Source organism: Oryza brachyantha, chromosome 9 (genome assembly GCF_000231095.2).
Source record: "Oryza brachyantha chromosome 9, ObraRS2, whole genome shotgun sequence".
NCBI lineage: Eukaryota > Viridiplantae > Streptophyta > Magnoliopsida > Poales > Poaceae > Oryza > Oryza brachyantha.
The window spans coordinates 14,374,474-14,396,206 of record NC_023171.2 but is presented as its reverse complement, the minus strand read 5'-3'; the positions used below and the strand labels follow the sequence as shown (position 1 = coordinate 14,396,206).

Genomic DNA, 21,733 nt, shown 5'->3' with positions numbered 1-21,733 from the left:
ACAAACGTGCATCGATCTACGGGTCGGACCTACTACTAATTAATTTTGGACGGCAGGTTTAATTTGTGGCCTCATTAATTGGCTCATTTGCTCTTATCTTTTGCCCGGCCGGACCCCCACCAGCATCATCCTGACAGAATTGAAGCCTCTCACTTCTCCTCTGTACCGTACTCCTACTGCACTATACTGTAGAGCTCCATGCTCTACGTACACCCAGTATAGCAGCTTTGTCTTTGGATTGCATCTCTTTTACCACTCTTTACTGTTGCTGACTGCCGCCTTGTGTTGTTAATACATACAAAACTGCACTACTGGCCTGGCCTGGTCAAGTAGCTAGCAGCTCTAAGGCCAGTCTTAATGTATGTTTTATAAGGTATCATGCACATTAAATAGTTTATCACATCGATAAAATTGCGAACTTGATAAAGTCATTACATAAGGGAGTTTCATGAGATGAAGGAGGAGTTTTATCCCTATGAAACTCATCTGACTCAATTACCTAGTTTACAGTCTTGATAACTATACCATCAAATTATGCATTGAGAATGGACTACTGCTGAGTACTGTACTGTTTAATATTGCTAGCTAGTAGCCACTAGCCAGCATTTTGTATGTATGGATGTAGGAGTATAGAGGAAGAGGAGCAGTATCATCATCAATTCACCATCTAGTGTCAGACTTTACTAGATTAACATCCTCTGTCACTGTGTCACTGTCACAGTGACATATATGTTCGGTGGAGAATGGAATACATATGCCAGTTATCATAATAACATTAACATAATGGTGTAGACTAAGAATATATGAAAAGATTTCATATATATTAGTCACTCTAGACTTTAGTGGTGAGTTTTTGAATTTTGAATATTGATTATATTCTTTTCTAAGCATATGATTGGCTCTGTAATAATTAGAATGTTGCAATCATGTGAATCAGCATGAAAATGATTATGTAGTTATAAAAAATTTGAATTCTTAAATGGTTATATTTTGGAAGAAAATAACATATGCATGCAAGACTGCGTTGCATGAGTGCCGTGTAGTGTACTAGTGTGTAGTGTTGTCATATGCATGCAGCTACTACCTTCGTATCTTTTTTTAACTTTACGTCGTTTATTTTCCGATCTACGCCATTGACATTGTTTAAAATAATTTACGTAATTATTAATTATTTAGTTTATTTTATTATTAAAGTTAATTTTAATAATGACTTATAATTTGTATATTTGGATAAGACAAATATCAAAAATATAGATCAAAACAAACGGTGTCAGATGAAAAACTCGAGTGCAAAAGGAGCTATTGGCTAATAGTGACCAGAAAGTTTCGACGAGCTAGGCGTAGGCGTAATAATGAGAATGGATCAAGGCCTGTGGGTTATCTTCCATAAACTTATTTAATTTTTAAAATTTTTTAGCTTAAAACTCTATATAATTTTAATTTTAACTTATATTAAACCTAACTTTTAAATTTTATAAATAAAATGATTGGGCGCATTACACCCGTACCCATAGGCGTGCATGATCGCGGGACAGCAAGCAAGTACAATAATTGCCAGCTCGCTGCTGCAATATATGTGCAAGCAGCCTGATTCAAGTCGTGCTGCATTACATGTGCTTTTGCTTGCCCTACAGTGCCCTAGCTAATTCAATTGCACTGCAAGGCACCAACGGAACAGTAACTCTTCAGCATTAATTTTTCATAATTTACAGTGGCAGCGTATCAATCTAATCGAAGCTCGTCGTTTGTCTTTTTCATTTTTGTTTACGCTTATAAACTAAAATTTAAATTTTTAATCTAAAATTTAATGTTAATTTTAGAGTTTCTCATTATAGTTTATTTTTCAATCTTAGCTTTTTAGATCGCTAAGAATATACGTATATAAAAATTGTATTTCCGCGTTAATTTTCGCCAAACAATCACCTCTTTGCCGACCGACAAACAAGCAAATATCCAGTCGGTCTATCTGTCACGGTACTGTAGGATCCATCGACCAAACGGTGTAGTAGTAGTATATATATACAGCCGCAGTACGATCGAGTGCATTCCATCAACGCAGTGGATGTACGTATATACGTATACATGCATGTATTCGTGATTTATGATTAATTGTTCCTACGTACTCCTAGCTACGTACAAGGCCGTACTACTTAGGAAAGGAGACGATTTTATTTGAGAGAAGCTAAGTGAAAATGTAATGCAATGTACAGTAAAGTAGGAGTATGTACGTAGAGGATGCCACTGTAAATGTAGCTCATCGATCGATCCTATGTGCCCTATGCATAATTAACCTCCTGTACACGTACCTCCTATGTTTCAAAATTAATTAATCATTTCTAAAATCTAGATCTTATTTTAAAATATAAGTATTTTTAACGGTATTTACAGTGTTATTTATTATATCAAACTCTTCTAATTTATTTTTTTTGTCATTTTATTCCTGCCTATCCTCCCACAACGTTCTTACCTCATTTGTTGAGAAAACCATATTTTTTTTCTTAACTTTAATATATATTAAACCATCTAAAAATATTTATATTTTGAAACAATTGTGATACCAATACGATGGCGAGAAGCATTGAGAGATGGAGACATGAACTGAGTAGTAATTGTACTAGTACATAGTACTAACATGTTTAATTACTGCTAGGAGGGAGAATAGATAAAACATTTAAGTGCAGCTTCAGCTTGGTTGGGAGCTTGTCTTTTAAATTACGTGATATTAGTATAGTACTGCAGCCAAATGGGATAGTTTGGCGTGACCGCCTAGCATCACACCTCTAATTTCATAGTTCCTGTCGCTTCAGACAGGATAGTTATCGAACTTTTAAAACTGTATAAGTCATAAAGTGTGCTTTAATAAACGAAAATATTAATTAATTAATTAATTATGTTAATAAAAATTATAGTCAAAGATATATCTGTGTATCATGTTATTATTTAAAATAGCAAGAATTATCAAACTAAAAAAAAGTATGCACTTACGTATATACATCCTAAATAAGTTTAGCCGTTTAGCATAAGGCGGTGAGGTACGTACCATGTTAAAGATGAAGTTACCAGATCGATCGACCCACAAATAATATGTAGCAGACCGTAGTAATAAACTAGATTTTATTTTTAACATCACCGATCACGTATTACCTATGGGTCATGCCCGTGTCCACTGGGCAAGCAACACGGCCGGGTTAAATTGCAGTAAGTTGCAGCTTCGTGTGGTTAATTGAGAGAGTACGGCTGCTTTCGGCAGCACCTCTTTCTATAATATTTTCTTATTTGTTCGTCGTGTGTATATTTTTTGAGCTACTAAATGATAATATGTTTTTTAAATAATTTCTATAAAAAAAGTAGTCTTAAGAAGTCATATCGATCACATTTTCAAGTTTTTTCTAACTAATAATTAATCATATATTAATCTACTGTTAATTTTTTGTGTCTATTAATTAACCATTATAATCCACCATTACATTTTTGGTGTCGATAAATTAACCAACTAATTAATAAACATGGCTAACAGGTAACGGGCCGATCGATGGAATATGCACGGAAAGTCCAAGCCTAGCGAGGAACGTGCGAATGGTGGATGGAATGGATGCTGACCGCGTGAGCACTCGTCCAACTTCATCTTTACGCATCTCCTTATATTTATAAACTAAAATTTAAATTTTCGGTCTTAAATTTAAAATTAATTTTAAAACATTTTACCGAAGTTTATTTTTTAATATTAATTTTTAATAACTAATGATACATACATAAAAATATTATTCATAAATTATTTTTTTCATTTATAAATATATTACTTGATTTTTCATATAAAATACCAAACAATAATGACCCCGTCGTCTCCGAGAGGGGATCGATCTCCGATGCTTTACTTGACGTACCCAACTCGATCTCTGCTCCCTTCCGACCAATCGCCACCATCGCTGCCGCGTACGTACGTTCGCCGGCGGCGACCGCGTCAGAGGTGGTAGCCGCGCACGCCCCACGCGGAGGCCGGGAAGGAAAACACTAGACGGACCGACCGGACCGATGGATGAGTTAGCTAGGCTAGGCCCTGCCCAGGTTGAAATCGATGGTTTCTTCGTCACGGTTATTATCGTGATTATCGCAACAAGAAACCGTTTAAGACCATAATAATTGTGTTTTGTCTGGTGATGGCTTTGAAGCTCTTTACGGTAAGATAAACCCCTGATCCTGATGTTTTGTCGGAAATTAAGCTGTGGCGCAATCTGTGCTTGACCACTCGGCTTTTCCAAGTCCAAACAGTTAACGGCATTTCGTTGTCGCTTTGCTTGTTCATGTCAGGTCCAATAGCACGTGAAGCATATATATCAGTGAGCAGTACTATATAGGATTCTATTTTATCTTTGTAAAAAGTTTTCACATAAAAGTTTACATCACTATCACTTTTTGTAGATAACTTTTTATCTTTAGATAGAAAAGAAAACAAACCATGTCGACTCATCTGTGGCGTTAATATGTGATGTGATTCACCACCGGGCCGGCTAGTTTTTCTTCTGGTTGATTTTAAGCCCATAGATAAATTTGGTCCGGCCACAGCTGTAGGCCTGCTCGTTTGGTTGGATTCGAGGCTACAGTTTATGCTGCTCGTTCGAGCAATCTTGGATGAGGCTTCAGTTCACAAGTTGTAGGCCGGCCTACTCAAAAAGTCTTCACCTTGCACCTCTGATTCTGGGAAAAATAAATTGTGGAAACATCAAATCTTAGGTGAAAACCTATAAACTTTCTTTATATAAATTTTCGAAAAAAGTCATAAATGTAGAGAAGATATAAATAGATAATCATGCAAAGTTGCAAAAACAAACTCAAATTCGCCGGTCTATTATAAAATTAACAAAATATAAATATAAAACGTTGTTCCTACTCTTTTTTCTTTGGGGGGGGGCGCATTTTCTCCATTGTCTCAACTTTATACCTCGCAAACAAAATTTAGTTTGTTCTTACTATTTGTATAATATCACTTTAGCTATATGTACGATTTTTAATACCATGCTACAGTTCACGACTATAGGTAATAATAAAGCAACCCCATCTCAAAAATGAGAAAAAGGTCGTGTAGCAACCAACACAACATTGTTAGCAGGAAAAGGGGGCAAAAGAAGGCAAAGACCAGACAGGGTCACAACCTCGCCACAATTCCAGATCATCGAAGAGCTGCTGCACCAGTTACACCAATTACAGGCGGCTTTACCGATCCAAAAGATTCAGCAGAAACAGGCAAAGCCCATGGTGGAAGAGATGGAATAAATATGACACAAAAAGGGAAGGAGGGGTTATGAGTTAGCCACCAGCTGTACAGGGATACAAATGAATTATATGTATAATAAATAACGGAACAAAAAAATCCAGCAGTTAGTGAACTGCAGATCGGGTCAGGGCATCCATTTTTCTACCTACAAGCTCATTCACATCAACCCCAGGTGAACCCTACAGATATGGGGTGTGTGATTGCATCTCCCAGCAGCAGGGGTCAGCTTTGGCTTCATCCCACATTGCATTGCCTTCATATGTACACAGGCATGCTAGCATCTTCCCTGAATCTGGCAGCATGGCTGCGTTTGACTGTTTCACATGGATGTATTTAGAACTTCATGAATCTTAGGACTCATGTTCAGAACATTTTACTGCCCCATGCTTAGACCATGCATGCTGTTTATGCAGCTTACATCTTCCAACTATTTACTGGGATTTCGCAACGAACATGGGCTTGCTCTTAAGCTACTGAGAAAGGGTGCATCTTGCCACTCACCACTTCAGATTTCATTCCCCTATCAGTAAAGTCTTGTGATTCAGCTATTTCCTTTCAAAATTGCGTTCCTGGGCTGTATGGCACGAGGAGTGTTGCTCCAATTCAAAAAAACACAATATAGCAAGTCTCCATTTTACCACGCCTAAGCTTTGCTGAGCTTTGCCACAGGTTTGTCTGGCAGCGCTCGGGATAATCTATCGATGCAAGGTGCATCACTTGCCACTTGAATTGTGACACTGCCATGCAAACTATAGTGCTCACGCGAACCACTGCAGTCAGCTCCCTTGCGCTAAAAATGACTCTGCCCTCATGAAACATAAAAATCACGAAGGATCTAGGAAACTCTGCCACTCTCTTGGGCAACACGAGCTTTCTCTTCTTCAGCACGAAGGTGAAGATCCTTATAGGTATTTGCAGAGTTGGCAGTGAAGTTCTCCATTGCTTCAAAAATATTCCTCAGACTTAACTGCAAACTACCAGTTCCACCATGGGAAACTCCATCATGTAAGGCCTGTGCTGACAAGGATACGCCGCTCTGATTAGAAATGAGTACCAGCTTCTTGTTTTGTGCTTCAAGAGCCTTGCGCATCGACTGTTCATCCCTTTCCATCACCCTAAGGTCCCTGTCCATACCTTTATTAGCCATAAGACCCTGCCTTTGCTCTGACCGGTGCCTTTCCCAGAGACCAAGGACATTAGAAGCAAAGGCCTGCATTGCCTCAACTACTTCCTTCTCAGATATCCTCCCCACACCAACTGCCCAATTGTTATATATGACAAAAATAGGTGGAGCACCTAGTCGTCCAGGAGAAAAAGGAGGCACACCATCATCAGTTACCTCAGGCTCATAGATAACTCCTTTCCTCAACCAGTCATTTAATGTACTAACATAGCTTTTTTGAGCATTCACCCATGAGGCAAAACAGGCTATCCAATCCAAATGCTGAAGCTCTAGGCGCTTGATCAAGTCCATATGAGCTTCACCAAACTTTGCACCATCTATCATGGAATCTATGTTTTTAGCTTGGGATATGGCATGCAATTGGATCTGGTGGCATTCTAACATAGTGCTCCACATCCGCATCAACCTGAAAAATATATCACAGTTGAGGAATGATCCAGCGAATATCAAAGTCAGAATTCAAACTATCAGAGAATTCTGAGTGTAAACAAAGATGTGCTAAATTAACTCCACAAAACCCAACATAAACTCAAATTTCCTTGGGATAATTGCTAAAAATAGAACAGAATGGTAATTAGAAATGCAACAACAGAAAAAATATGCAAATGGCAGTCAATCCTTGTCACATAAATAACCACAGGCAGATAGGATATCCTAAAATTGCAAGTCCAAGCCCATGGCGTGCATAAACCAATGTGGTAAATTTAATAAAAGATGAAAAATGGCAGCACCATATGACCACCCTTCCAATTTTACAGCTGAGGTATGTATTGGAAATGTACAATCCTCAATGGGCTTACCTTGTGAAAATACACAATTCATGAGAAGACTTGTATTGTGGGACAAAGGGACTACATGTCATATACATCAAATCCAGCTTTGTGTGTTTTATTTTTTTCTAATGGTTTAGTACAAAATCTAGACTACATGTCAAAACTAATTAGCTATGCAGAAGCTAAATATCAAAATAACGGTAGATCATAGGTTTGGAAAATCATGTGTTAAGAAACCAGAATGCTGACAGAGTAGATATTACATTATGTGTTAACTTATGAAAGTCAAAGTTGTCGTAGGGGATAACTACATACCCTTGGATGAGCTCACATGTTTGTGGCCATAACTCTTCATCCCTCAGCTTACTTATCTTGTCAGAGAGAGTGTTCACAACCTGAATGGCTATGCTTATCTTTGTTGATAGCTTCCTGATGGATCTTTCAGTTGCCTCAAGCTTATCAGCTTCTGCACCTTTCTCATCTAATATTTTCAGCTCCTCACGTTGCCTATCATACAATGCCCGCATCTTCTCCTCAGCCTGTAATATACAAATAATACTTGAGTATGCTCAATTTAAAACTGGAGATATGAAAAAATGCATAACATTTAGAAAGCATGGACCCATAAGGATGACAAAATAAAAGCATTGCGTTACATGCCAGGGTGAATCACTAGGAACAACAAACTAGAAACCAGAAACATAAAGCCAAGAAGGTAAGAAACAAACGTGATTGATTCTTGTGGAGCGAAAACTTTGTGACACTCGTTAATCAAATGAAGGCCAAGCATTCCTATAACAAATAGAAACACTTGTAACTAAGAAGCTGTTTGGTGCGTGGCCACAGTTTGACATGGCACATGTTAGGCATGACACATTCTGTTAGCTAGGTGTTTGGTTGGTTGCTACAACTATGACAAGCCACACTTTTCTAACTCGCTGGTCCACATGTCATAGGCTAATATTTTAGCCAAACCTTGCCACACTTGTGGCTACCGATTTGTTCAGTTGGCAAGTTAGAATGTGGTGAAGTTAGCCTCCAACCAAACAGGCCCTAAGTATTACAGTAGATATATCCGTTTCCTAAAATCCAGAAATAAAATATCGATTTCATGTTAGCTTCTTGATCCACTACACCATTGAAAAATCACCAACCAAAATAATTTTATTCCTTTAAAAGAACCTGGAAACTTATATCTAGAATCAGCCAATAACATGAGAATAGACAGATATTCCACGCACTGGGCTGGATTCTACATTATCAGGATCTACAAACATGCAGGTGCAAGAAAGGCAAGATCACATGCTCAAAAGAACCGCAATCAAATCATTCTCAACAAATTCCAAATGAATATTGTATACCTTGACTTCCTCAAGAAGCTTTTTTTCCCACATGTACAGCTTCTGTAGTGTTGAGGAAAGATTGCCGCACCCCATTGCCTTGTCTTCTTCAAACCGCAGGAACTCTTCCTCCATTGTTGGTATCCCACAAATCATCATTGCAGACACTGTATTGGCAATTGGGTCAAATTATATTTCATATTTGAGAATTGTAAAAAGGAAGAATATCAGATCTGACTTTCGAACCTTTGAAACCTGAATTCTTCGGGTAATAAGGCATCTTCCCAACTTCAAGCATCTTGGACACCTCAATGGCAGATTTTGAGGCACGCTCAAACTGAGTTTTGATCTCCAGCATCACCTCATCATCATCAACATATGTCTTCTCCAATCCTATCGGTGGCAGGCCTGCGACATGGTGACGAGGCTCTGACCGCTGCACCTGTTCTCCCACAACACTCTTCTCCACTACATGGACATCATGCTCCTGGTTGCTCCCACTGCTACTCGCTTCTGACAATTTGGATTCATGGGGCAGTTCATCCCCAGTGCTGCTCCTGCCACCCTCCTCTTTCGCTGTCTTCCCCTTGCCAGTGTACCCATTGGGTGCGTGCTTCTCATCATAAGCTTCCTTAACCACCTCCATAATATCCTCATCCTCCAGGTCCGGTATGCCCTCCTCCTCGCGCACATCTTTGGAACTTCTGCTAGGAGTGTATGACGCTTGAGCAGCAGTTGGCTGCTCATAGTAGCTCTCATAGGTTTCAAATGGGTTCAGGAAGTCCCAAGTAGATACCCTCGGTGGAGACGGAGGTGGCGGTGGCGTAGCCTCCCCACGGGAGGTAGATGGTATATCCACCGGAGGTGGAGGAGAAGCACCACCATAGTAGCCACCGTAAGCATACTGGTTGTAAGAGCTCGAGCTCTGTGGGGGTGGATATGGATACCCACCGTAGCCGCGTGGGGGTGCTTGAGGGTTGCCTTCTCCAGCGTAGTAGTGCACCCTCGCATCGGTGGCCTGCATGCGGTGCTCGTATGAGACGGACGGCGGTGGCGGCTGGCTGCGCGCATAGCTGATGTTGAAGAAGCTCTGTCCATAGCCGCCCATGCCACCATAACCTGGCTCATAGACGCCGCCGCCGCCACCGCTATCGCCACCAACTCCCATGCCTCCATAGGCAGGTGGATAGCCGCCGCCACTGGCTCCACCCATACCCCCATAGCCTTGGTCATAGCCGCCGTTGGCACCGCCCATGGCGCCGTAATCGGGGGCAGGGCCGTATCCATACCCGTATCCCGAACCATAAGGCGGGGGAGGACCATACCCGGAGCCATACGGCGGTGGTCCTCCCATCTGTGGCGGCGGAGGCATCGGTGGCCCGGCGGAGCGGACGATCTCCGGGCGGCGCTGGAGAGGCTCGGGCTCGTCGTCGGAGTGGAACTTGATGTGGCCGCCCTCAGAATCGGAGTCCCCGTCGTCGTCCGAGTGGAAGTGGATGTGGCCGTCATCAGGGGCGGCGATTCGCACCTGCTTGGGGACGGGCGGCGGCGGCTGCCCCGAGGAGGAGGAGGACGCGATTGCGGGGGCGGGGACCGGCGAGGCGGTGGGGAGGTTGTCCCCCTTCCGTTGCGCGGGGAGGTGGAGCGTGGGCTCCGGTGGCGGCGGGGGCAGCGACTGGACGCCGCGGAGGAAGTCGTGCAGCACGGCGCCGACGGCGGCGAGCGAGTCGGCGTAGGCGCGGTGGGTGTCGGCGAGCGTGTAGCGGTGGCGGATGGCGAGGGCCAGCAGCTCCGACCGCTCCCGGCAGTGCCGCACCGCGTACTCCTCCTCCAGCTTCGACTGCCCGCACCCCATCGCATACAGCCACAACAACAAACCTACTCACAGCCACCGCCGCATCATGTCGCCCCGGCGGCCGAATCTAGCAGAGCCCGCGCAGATCTGGCCTACCACGGCGCGAACAGCCGGAGCCGGAGGAGGCGAGAATCTCCTCCTCCCGGGGTGCCCGTGCCAGCGCGGAGCGGCCCGTCGCGATGCGCACCCAGCAGCTGCTTCCGCCCCGCTCCGAATCCCCACCCGCATGCTCCGCCCCCACCTCCCAAAGACTCACCGGCAAGCCCGCCCCGCCCGCACCGGCGGGTGATGGATTCCGGCGAGCGAGAGGCCACCACCACCAGTCCACTACTACTACTACTACTACCTACTTGCTCAGTGCTGCTCGCGCTGGGGAGGAGACGGTGGTTTTACCGGAAAAAGATGCGGGGGCGAGGGGGGGTGGTGGTGGTGGGGGGTGGGGTAAGGAGGGGGAGGAGACATCCGTACATTGACGCCTGTCGCCGGCGTGGAGGGCTGGATTTACTTTGCTCTTCCCCTCGCTTCGTTTCTTTCTTTCTTTCTTTCTTCCTCCTCTTTTTCCTCCTTTTCTTTTCGGTTTTTTCTTATCTTTCGTTTCTCTTCTCGGCGGTTTTTTGTTCTCTTGTATGTATTTCATGGCTTTTTGTTCGGTTTGGTTTTGGATGTTTTCTTTGCCTTTTTTGGTTTTTTATGGATCGGTGACATGGAGCTGTGTTGTGTTCTGGTCTTCTGGGGACGGTTGAGAGTGGTGTAGAGGGTGGTCATTAGATGTGGAGAGATGACGTGGAGCGGTGTGGTTTTTGCATGATGCGCCATGTGTAATGTTTGTTTGTCCTTAAGGATTAAAGAGTGGCCATTAGATGTGGAGGTATGACGTGGAGCGTTGTGGTTTTTGTGTGATGCGTGAGATGTAATATGTGCTTGTCCGGAAAGACTTTAAGCAGTGTGGTGAGGCAAGTGTCATCTTTTATGATAGTCTTGTTTTGATGCTAAAACGGTAGAAAATTTGTTTGCAAATGCTATGTTAATCTTGCTTGTACTTGTTTTTCTTGTGAATTTGAGGAACCAGGTCTACAGGGGTTTCTCTCGTGAATTTAGGTGCAGAATTCGTTTAAAAAAATTTGAGTCACGAAGTGAGAACCGGTGAAATCCACGAATAAAAAAATATTGCGAAGCTATCGATGTAAAATTTAAGAATAACAAAAATATGAGAAATTATTCGTGAGCATACCTTCTTTAGAGACAAATGGTTTCCCCGATTTAATAGTAAGATTAGCGAACAAGGAGAAGGGCACATGTCTTGTGCTCCTTTTAAATCTTCATACAAAAGATCTAGGGTAAGGTGATGTGCTCTTTTCATAGTTACTACCATGGTTGTCGATGAGAATAATGTAAGAGGAAATGTGCAGTCTCTGAATAAGAATTAGACAATCCCCATTGACGCTAGGACTACATGAGGGGGAGGAGGATATGGAAGATGGATATTGATTTTACGAAGAGAGGCGGACATGAATGAGGATGGAATGAGAACCGAGCAATATATAAAGAGTGCCATGAAGAATATGAACCGTTGGATATGCACTACCAATCCAACGGCGTGTAGTTGAAAGAAAATAGATCACGCAATGTTTCCATCACGTGTAAAATAAATATGTACGCTTTGTTGATCATTCGCATATATTTATAGAAATATTAAATCATTTTAGCAAAAAAAACAGAAATTCATTGCATACTCACTAGATCGCTAAAACAAAACAAAGATGTACTATTATGTACAATATTGTATATTTCGAATATCATAAGAATATTAAATCCTCGATAAATAATAGTATTGTTGTGATAAAAATCCCGCAACTTTTACATCACAGTTTTAAAAATACACATAGCAAAGATAGTTAGTAGATAGATAAGTTGCCGGTCAAAGATTATATCATTCGTCCCATAAAAACGATCAATAATTGCCAATCTACCAGCATAGACGGATCACCCGTAAACTACTAGTACTACTGGCCCCATGCATATATATATAGATATAGATATAGATATAGATATAGATATAATCTTTGCTCTGCGTTGGTTGAAAAGGCATGGTCTTTTTTGTTCGACCGGCTAATTTAAGAATCCCCCATTTCGCAATTTAAAAAAAGAAAGAAAAAAAGTTTGAGAAGAAGGCAGCTGCTGCTAAACACAGTAATGTGTTACAGCAACACCCCCACTCGACATTGCCGGGCCGAGGCTGCCCATTCAGCATCGCGCCAACCAGCTGAGCTGGTTTGGTTTGCTCACTGGTCGTCGCTAGTATCACCGGCTGCTGCTACAGTGGAGTGTATTAGAGCAGATACAATAGCAGGATGTAAGCATGGAAGCATATTTTAGATAAAAATGAGGAATGAAAAAAAAGTAAGCTATTAATTTGTAGTCAGCTGCAGCACGTGCTTCACGATACTGTGTGTATGACATGCGGGATCATGTATTAATGTTTTAGAGGTAACTGTGGTATAAATTGGCTATTAGATTGATTATAGATGAATTGGAGCAAGTAGTTAGGTATTCTATTGAACTTGCTCAAAAATTTTTACTTATTCCATGTTAATTTTTACAGTGGGTAGTAGTAGGAGCAGCGGCTGTGAGCTGGGTTGGTGGCAGTCAAAAAACGGCTTTCGCTGTGCAGTGGACGACGGGGACACACCATAAATAGGCGGCAGTAGTGGCAGCAGTCAGTGCTGGAACCATGGCCTTCCAGCTTGCACTGCATTTCTCCTACGGTGAAATTGGTGGTAGTAGCGAAAGAGGAAGCGGTTAATAACGGCATCGCTCACTCCGTGGTGAATGTCGATCCGTTTCAGCTTCTATTGCTGGTTGTGACCAGTGTTTATCTTTTAGTATCGTTTTGGCCGCTGAAAAAATCACGTAATCATGATAATTAGGAAGAAACCACGTAAATTTAAATTGAAAAAAATTGAATCGTAGCGATTATCATGGTATTAGGATGATAATCTGACGACATCGATATTATGATTTTGGTGTAAAAACCATGCAAAAATTTATAAATTCTTACAATAAAACCGTGGAAAAACGTTATCGTATCGGAACGGCTTGACCAGTAAAAACACTCATGCCTGTAAAAACACGACAATCAGGCAATGTTCGTTATATTGATAGAAAGATGGGAAAATCCATCTGTTTGATGTGAGCACGTTTTTTACTCCTAAACCATATGATTTTTAAAATAATATATATATAAAGTTTTCAATCTTAAAAAATTAATACTTGATCGTATGTTAATGAGTCGCATTGTTTTAGGTATCTTTGTCTACTTCTTGTGCTCCCGTTTCACTTCTAGAAAGAAAATACGAAATTACTTATTTATAAATAACAAATAATTTATAGGTAAATTTTTTATACATAGTGACTCAAAAAAGTTTGACATGCCATAAAATAAATCATAATGAAAAAATTTATAAAATTAACTTTAAAATTTATCTTATAAGCAATTGCAGTAACGCTTAAAGTCTTTCTCTTCCTCCTAGACACGTGTACATGGGGAACGTGAAAGAAGCTTACGGTATAGTACGTCCAGTGGTGTGCACGTAAGTACGGTGCTCCTTTATCTATAAATGTTTAATGTTTATATATGTTTGATTTTTTATTTATTTTATACGGATAATAAAAATATCAATAACGGCAATGCATTTAAAGACTGAGGTAGCAAAAAGTATAGTACACTAGAAAGTACACAGATGAGGTAGAGTACAGTCAGAGTATTTAGGTTATGTTTAGTTCCTAAAATTTTTTTCTAAAAACATTATATTAAATTTTTGGACACCTAAATAAAGCATTAAATATAGATGAACCAAAAAACTAATTGCACAGTTACGGAAAGAAATCTCAAGATGAATCTTTTGAGCCTAATTAGTCCATGATTAGCCGTAAGTACTACAGTAACCAACATGAGCTAACGATGGATTAATTAGACTTAAAAGATTCGTCTCGCGGTTTCCAGGCTAGCCTTCAAAATTCGTTTTTTTATTCGTGTCCGAAAACCTTTTTTAACATCTAGTCAAATATTTAACGTGACACTTCTCCCAAAAATTTTCTAGATCTAAACATCCCTTACTTTGCTGCTGAGAGTCTGACAAGCGATTCACGAGAGGCGCAGACGAGCTGCATTAATACAGGAGTACTGCCAGCAGCTGTTGCCCTTTGCAAGCTCACTTGTCAGAGAAAACGCTACTCACCTGCAGTCTCCCGGGTTTTGTTTTGCAAGAGTATCTGGCAATCCATAATTGCGTATTCAGTTCAGTCGACCAACAAAACATATCAAGAAATTGGATTAAAATGCAGATATTTTTCTCGATTTTTTATTTTCTCTAAGGCTGTGTTTCTTTGCTAGAGTTTTCCTCGTTTTTGCGCCCAGAGCATTTGAACCGTCATTAAATAGCTATAATAAATAATATAATATTCTATCATTCCGTTCTTAAAAGTAGCAATTTATATATAGATGAATCTGAAGATGAAGTATGTTCCGTGATATCTGAGGGCGCAGGTGCGTGGATCAAATTATTTGAAGGAACAAACTAACCAGCATTCTCTCATATCCCCGCTGCACCACGTGACCACGAATCATTCATTCATTCGATCCATTCCATTCCTCCACAAATATAATAGAGCCCGGCATGCATCCCTCCTTTACAAAAGAGGAGGAAAGGTAAATAAATTAAGCTGGGTGTGGTGAAAGCCGCCAACCGGTACTAGTAGCAAGGGATTAATCCCCGTGTCATGTCATGCTAACTGAATGTTAGGTCAGGTTAGTTGCACATGGATTTCATACGGTTAGTTAAAGTGCTGCTTGGCATTCCGATTAATCAGGACAAGGAGAAGCACACTATGCTGATCATCTTTTGATTTATATAGGAAGAATAAGAGAAACGATTTATCGATGATTCAATAATTTATTAGTAAATTTTTTATATACATCTTAAAAAAATACTAAAAAATTAACTGTGATGAAGAAAACCTTAAAATCAACTTTAGTTTTAAGTTTAAAATTTTAAATTTTAGTTACAAGCATAAGTATAAGCGAAAATATTAGACTAGAAAATAATCTTATAATGCCTTATAAGCAGTTAGGTACAGTCACTGTGTTAATCAACTCCGGCATCAGAGTAGCAAACTAGAACCACTAAACAAGTTAGTAGCCAAGTCTAAAAACAATCGCCATGGATTTGATCATCAACAACCCGGCAAATAAAACTTCCTAAATCTCTGCCGATACCGCATAAACAATATAACCACTAACAAATACTTACTACTATATGAGAAGGCACAAAGTTCTAAACAAATATAGCTCGATAAATAGAATAGTAGATGAACCCTTGGCCACTTTCCTTTGTCTATATTTTTTTTAAAAAAAATACTAGAAACTGCACTGTTTTCAAGTGTATACTGCAAGCAAACTAGCGTTGAAATTTTGCAAATGGCCCATTATTTTGTAGCTGTAGCTAGCAACTCCAGTACGGAGTAGTTGTCCAGTCGACTTCTGTGCATACCACACACATGTTGCCTGAGAACATCTGATGCCTCTAGGGTTTGGGTAGGGTTTGGGTTGGTTTGGTTTGGTTTGGAGCAAGAGATTCTTGTGGAGAGTGGAGAAAGAATGAGATCCCCAAGGTCTCTATCATGGATTCCACTTTGGAGAAAATTAAAAATTCTCTGCACTTTGAATTTTATCTGTTAACTAGTCAAATCGAACTGAACATGACCCGGCTGCGCGGCGCCCACGCGCATGCAGAATTTCCTGCTCTCCAACGAATGGCAGTAGCCTGTTAAAAACAGGGCGATTGCTTGACATATTTTGTATATTTATTTGGATTAATTGATATTCATAGGAATCTAAAAATAACGAAAATATTGTAATGTAAAATGAAGAAAATAGAAAAAAAATAACGGCATGCGCCTTTTCTTCCTTGGCATGAACATCTTCATTAAAAAAATAGATCTTTACAGGTCCATAGTTTTAAAAGTAATTTTCAGCTCCATGGATCGCACTCTCGTCGAATTACAACGAATCACGCCCAAGTTTTTCGGATCTGAAATCGATTTTTCAAATATCACACAATGATGAGAGCATCAGGTTTTGGGAGTGTTCATGACAGATTCCTCCGGCTGTTATAGTATTGCTACAGCCTCGCTCTGTTCCCCCCTGTTTGCACATGGTTGAGGATTAAATATGCTTGTTTTTTTTTTACCTTTCACAAAACCATCTTAACTACATCCACTGGCTTAATATTTTTATTTACCAATGCTGTGCTAAAATATACTGAACTAAATACAAGTCCAAGGTCCAAACTTACACCTAATAGTATATTGTACATGAAACTTCCAAAAGAATAAAGAGAGATGGAAATTTCAACTTGCTCTGACTGCACATGTATAGTAGTATTATGTCATAAATATATATTTTTGTTCCTGCCAGGAGACGACTTAAGCAGTTAGGCTGATTTATAATTATCATGCATACGTCATATACCGAGTGCACTTGTGTCTGTACTTCAACTTGGACCAGATACGCCTGTAGAAAATTATAAGACCTGCCTGATCTGCTTTATGCAGTCAGATATCAGTATTTTGAAGTCAACCAGGAGAAACTGACAAGTCTTCTCTATGGAAAAAAAAATAAAATGCAGACATTTGTAGCTATTGACCTACTGTATGTGTTTACTAGGAACCTGAAGTGTGCTTTAGCTATCAACATCAGATGCAGATTTTTCTTCTTTCCAATCTCCCCACTTGGATAATTTAGGTTCAGGCCCCATGAAATTCTCTAAAACACGCTAAATTCAGGTTAACAACAGAAGAAGTGGATTTTTTTTAACAAAAAAGAGCATAGAAGTCTGCATTTTTTTTTCAGTGAGAGTTAAGAATTATGAAATCACATAAACTGACTCATTTACTCTACTACCACTATTAACTTTATTGCTGACAGAATTAGTAGCCTCCAGAAGTGCTAGAGACGTCACGAAAGAAATGAAGAACAGCAAAACATTTCTTACACTGATCATACTAAACCTTTTACGATAATCTGGAAATCTTCTTCCTTTTCTGAAAGAAAAGCTTTATCTGAAAACTGATGTGTAATGTTTATCTGATTGCGTTTTTGTTTTCTTTTTGACTCATCAAGCTACTTTTATATGTCAGATGAACAGTCATCCAATCTATCTTATCACTAGAAATGAAAACAAAAAAAGCACAAGAAGAGGAATGGAAACAGGAGAGCACAAGCTAGCCAGCAACCTAGCACTGAAGATCATCCTCACAGCTCTTACAGAAAAACAAAAGGAGGAGCTGAGTATGACCTGGAGTCGATCCCCTACGTGTCACCCTGCTCCATGAACTGACAACAAACTTTTCATGAATCCAGCACATATACAAGAGCACTGATCGATCAGTCCATGTGTACAGCAAGATGCTACTACTACCACATCATCATGCACTCCAAAACATAACACAAAGAAAGGGTCATAAATACACTGATCTACCCCATGCCATGGTAGTAGTTTGTACCATGCAGAAGCCAGCAAATGGTTCCAATCCATACAGTCTCTTTTTTGGCTGTGCAAAGTTCAGTTTACTGAATTGAATGCATTCATCTGCAGGGTGCATTTGTGCAAATGATTGATGAAGGGGGCCCTCTCCTTAGCTTGTGTATGTGTGATGTGGTCCAAGATCCAGTCCTGAGTGTGAAGTTTGATCACAATTGTCCTCCTGGCCCAATAATCTTTTGCTGAGCTGGCGCGAATCCAACCGTCGGATCCCGAATCGACGGTGGAGATGGGGCATGATGGGGACTTTTCATCAGATCTGCAGGGCTTCAGTGCAGCATATATCTGGTACACTTTTTTTGGCTCCTTTATTTTGAATCAAGTGCTCTCTCAATCTTTTTCATACGGTTACACTTGTACAAGTACCTTCCAAATGTGTACATAATGCCACTTGCTTGTACACTCTTCCAAGGTATTTGGTAGTCTCTGCACATGGCTGCTCAAGAACTTTTCATTTGCTTTACCAACAAAAAGAAGGGGAAACACATGCTGTGATCTCTCAAAAAAACCAACTCAATGCTGCTAGATTATTTGTCTCACCTGGAGTGTGAGATAGTAACAGCTTAAATCAATCACACACCATCATGCCTGGAACTTGCTGTATATGCTAATTGGTTCTTTTAGCTATACATAATGATGTACTCAATGTTGATTAGTAGCTATGATCTCATAGGAAATTCCTTTGGGAAAACACTTCCTCCACAATCACACACACAAAAAGAGCTAGTTTGGTGGATCAGGTGGGACTGCCTTAATTAGCACATCAAGAAAAGAGCATAGTAATCAACAGGGAAAGAACATAATATACTGTTAACAGCATTCTAAGGACATTCCTTTTGGCCAAGAAACATGGTAGGTGAGCATTTCCAGAAATGTCAGGAGAAATATAGTCTATGAACTATCTGGGTTAAAGCTACTTAATTGGTGAGCAATTACATCATGAAAAAAAAAAGCCCTAGCTTGTAGCTTGTCTATACATGAGCTTGATTGCACTAATGGAAAGTGCAGGTTATGACTTAATTTGTATTTTCATCAATGGGAATAGGTTGCTGAGATAGACCACTCCTCAAAAATCTACGGCTTCCTTTCCAACCTTTCCTCTCTGGTTTCTTGGTTTGGATTGTGCCGTTTTATTAGGGGACAAAAACATGTCATGCTTTTTTTGTTCCGGTAGTTCATCTACTATATCTACTTCCACAAGAAAACTCGACAAAGTGATTTCATTATGTGCTCCCTTTAGAGTCACTTATCAGCCTTTTTCTGATGTAGAAATTAAGATTTAGAGGCCCTTTTCTTGGATGCTTTTTGGCAGGCCTTTTGTCAACAAGACAAACGGTTTGGTGAGTAATGTTTCATCCTCACTATCATGTTCTTGTGCATCCCTGAGGAGATGACATGGCATTGACAAGGACATGGTGTAAAGTGGCCGGTAATTAGTTTACAATATATACACATGACATAAGATCAGAGGGTTTTAGATCTTGTTGATCTCTCTGCTAGCTAGTTGCATGCATTCATTCATGCAGGAATCAACAACAAATTAAAAAACATATCACATTGTTGAGACTGGAACAAGTACTACTGTTGCGTCTGAAAAAAAATGGTATTTCTTTGAAGAGAGGACGAATGGCCACTGTCCTGTGCTCACTCACGCATGCCTGCATATGCATCTTAGTTCATTCCCGCTGGCATTGTCTTGTTGCGTCCAGAGCTACGTGCTTTTCTGTGCTTCCATGACCAACCGTCGAGCGAACTGCACGAGCTCCAGATCCATGGATCCATGCCTTTAACCACTCCCATTAATTTCGCCATTATCGATCGACTGCTAGATGTCAAACGAGAAAGAAAGGAAGATCAACAGAAGAAAGATCGATCTGCTCTACCGGCTGGTTGCAAAAGGAAAGATCGACAAAGGCAAGCTAGCTGCTCCATGTTTTTGATGGCCGGCTGACTTGGCTGGTGATCAGATCAGTGTAGTGTAGTAATCGCAATGTGTCTTTCAGATCAGAGAGAGAGAAAAAAGGAGTTGCAGTAGTGGAGCAGTGTATTGGGTTTGGTTGGAAGAAGATCTCCAGGGTTATTTTTTTGGCTTTAGGTCTGTGTTATAATCCAAAATTTAAATTTTTAACCTTAGATTTAGAATTGACGTTGAGTTTTTTTCACCAAAATTTATTTTACAGCTTTAACTTTCAAATCGCTATAAACACATATATAAAAGTTTTATTTATAAATTATTTTCTGTTTGTAAATATGTTGTTTGACTTTGACCTTTTGTTCTAATCATACTAAGGCCGCGTTCGGATGTCCTTTCTACTTATCGTTTTTTACATACATATTTTCCAAACTGAGTGTTTTTTACGAAAATTTTGTTATAAAAAAGTTGCTTTAAAATATCATATTAATCTATTTTTAAATTTTTTATAATTAATAATTAATTAATCATGTAATAATCTAATACTACGTTTTCACGTCGGATAACTTACGCACGAACTAACGCGGCCTAAAGAAGACCCTGCTCTTCGTTGGGAATCTAGCTAGGGCACTGTAGCTGCATATGGAGCGAGCACCAGGTGAAACTGTACAGCTGCTCATCCTCTCGTTGTTCTGACCAGGATTAAAATTAGGTAGTGATCGTGCAACTCCCGGTAGGAGTAGGACGGTCCGTTTGTCCACTTTGGTGTCTTGTTATTTCAGATGTGCACTTTAAGGGGTTTGGACCGTATCGCTCTTCAATTCGCTGGAAGAAGAACGTGCAGCTAGCAAGGGTGTTTGCTTCATGTATTCCCGCCTAAAACTCATCTGAATAGGTGGTGTGGTGCATAGGTCATGAGTACATACATGATTTTATTCGTTATAGGTTTTAAATCCTAGTACATATGAATATTCATATAGTACACATGTGAATGCCCGTAAATATATTCTCGTTTCAAATTACTCGTCGGCTTTGCTTTGTGTATGTAATACACATATTTTAAATGTTGCTTAGCATATAATAAGGTTAAGAAAAAATATTCTTTTCTCAGTCATCTTAGTGGTCAATTTTCAAATTTTGGATTATTTGGATTTCCCTCCAAACATCTGATTGACCGTAAATGTATGAGTATTCATAAAAGAGATCAATATTGTGGTGGAAATTTTGGAATGGATTGACATATTTTTGAATATATTGCTTATAGATTTATGATCAAAGATAGATTTGCTTGAATGTGAGTTCTTCGGGTACTAAACCAAATTGCTCATGTAAAAAAAGTAAGTCATCAACAAATGATTAATTACGTATCAGTTATTTTGAACTTCAAAATACATTTGTTTGTGGTTTTAAATATAATTGTGTATAAACTTTTTTTTGCAAAAATGTAATTAACCAGAAACTAATAACTTTTGTTGTTTTGCATGACCAAATTTGTTCAACCATTTTTCCTAAAATAACTCATCCTTAGGACGAACGATAAAGTAATTTAAAATGGATGGAGTATATATATTTAGTAAGGCTAGTAATTTAGTGCTAATGTTCGTCTTTTTGACCATATGTTAGGAGCCATTTATGAATTTGTGAACGTAATGTACCTGTCTATGAGTCCTCCACGTAATCAAAAGAACTCAACTAAATATCTATTTTCCTCCAACACCTACAAGTTGTTTAAAGAGTCCTTGTGAGCAGGTGTAACCAATTAAATTAGCTAATCGTTCCAATAGCAACCCCACTCGC

The 21,733-nt window shown here is 39.9% G+C and overlaps 1 protein-coding gene across 1 annotated transcript; it reads right to left on the bottom strand.

The window, feature by feature from the left end:
* Positions 1–4,379: 4,379 nt before the first annotated feature.
* Positions 4,380–10,999, bottom strand: LOC102720909 (protein ALTERED PHOSPHATE STARVATION RESPONSE 1-like). Its single transcript, XM_006661439.3, has 5 exons — positions 8,815–10,999; positions 8,590–8,735; positions 7,544–7,767; positions 5,151–6,861; positions 4,380–4,695 (listed from the first exon to the last, which is right to left on the bottom strand). The coding sequence occupies exons 1-4, from the start codon at positions 10,421–10,423 to the stop codon at positions 6,108–6,110; spliced, it is 2,733 nt and encodes a 910-aa protein (XP_006661502.2). The 5' UTR covers positions 10,424–10,999; the 3' UTR covers positions 4,380–4,695; positions 5,151–6,107.
* Between the last annotated feature and the right edge of the window lie 10,734 nt (positions 11,000–21,733).

Bases quoted from the DNA above. Each gene is read 5' to 3' on its own strand.
- LOC102720909 (XM_006661439.3), bottom strand. From the start codon at position 10,423: ATGGGGTGCGGGCAGTCGAAGCTGGAGGAGGAGTACGCGGTGCGGCAC. The intron at 8,736-8,814 runs GTTCGAAAGTCA...TTGCCAATACAG, and splicing joins GAAGAATTCAGGTTTCAAAG to TGTCTGCAATGATGATTTGT. The intron at 7,768-8,589 runs GTATACAATATT...TGTATATTACAG, and splicing joins AGCTTCTTGAGGAAGTCAAG to GCTGAGGAGAAGATGCGGGC.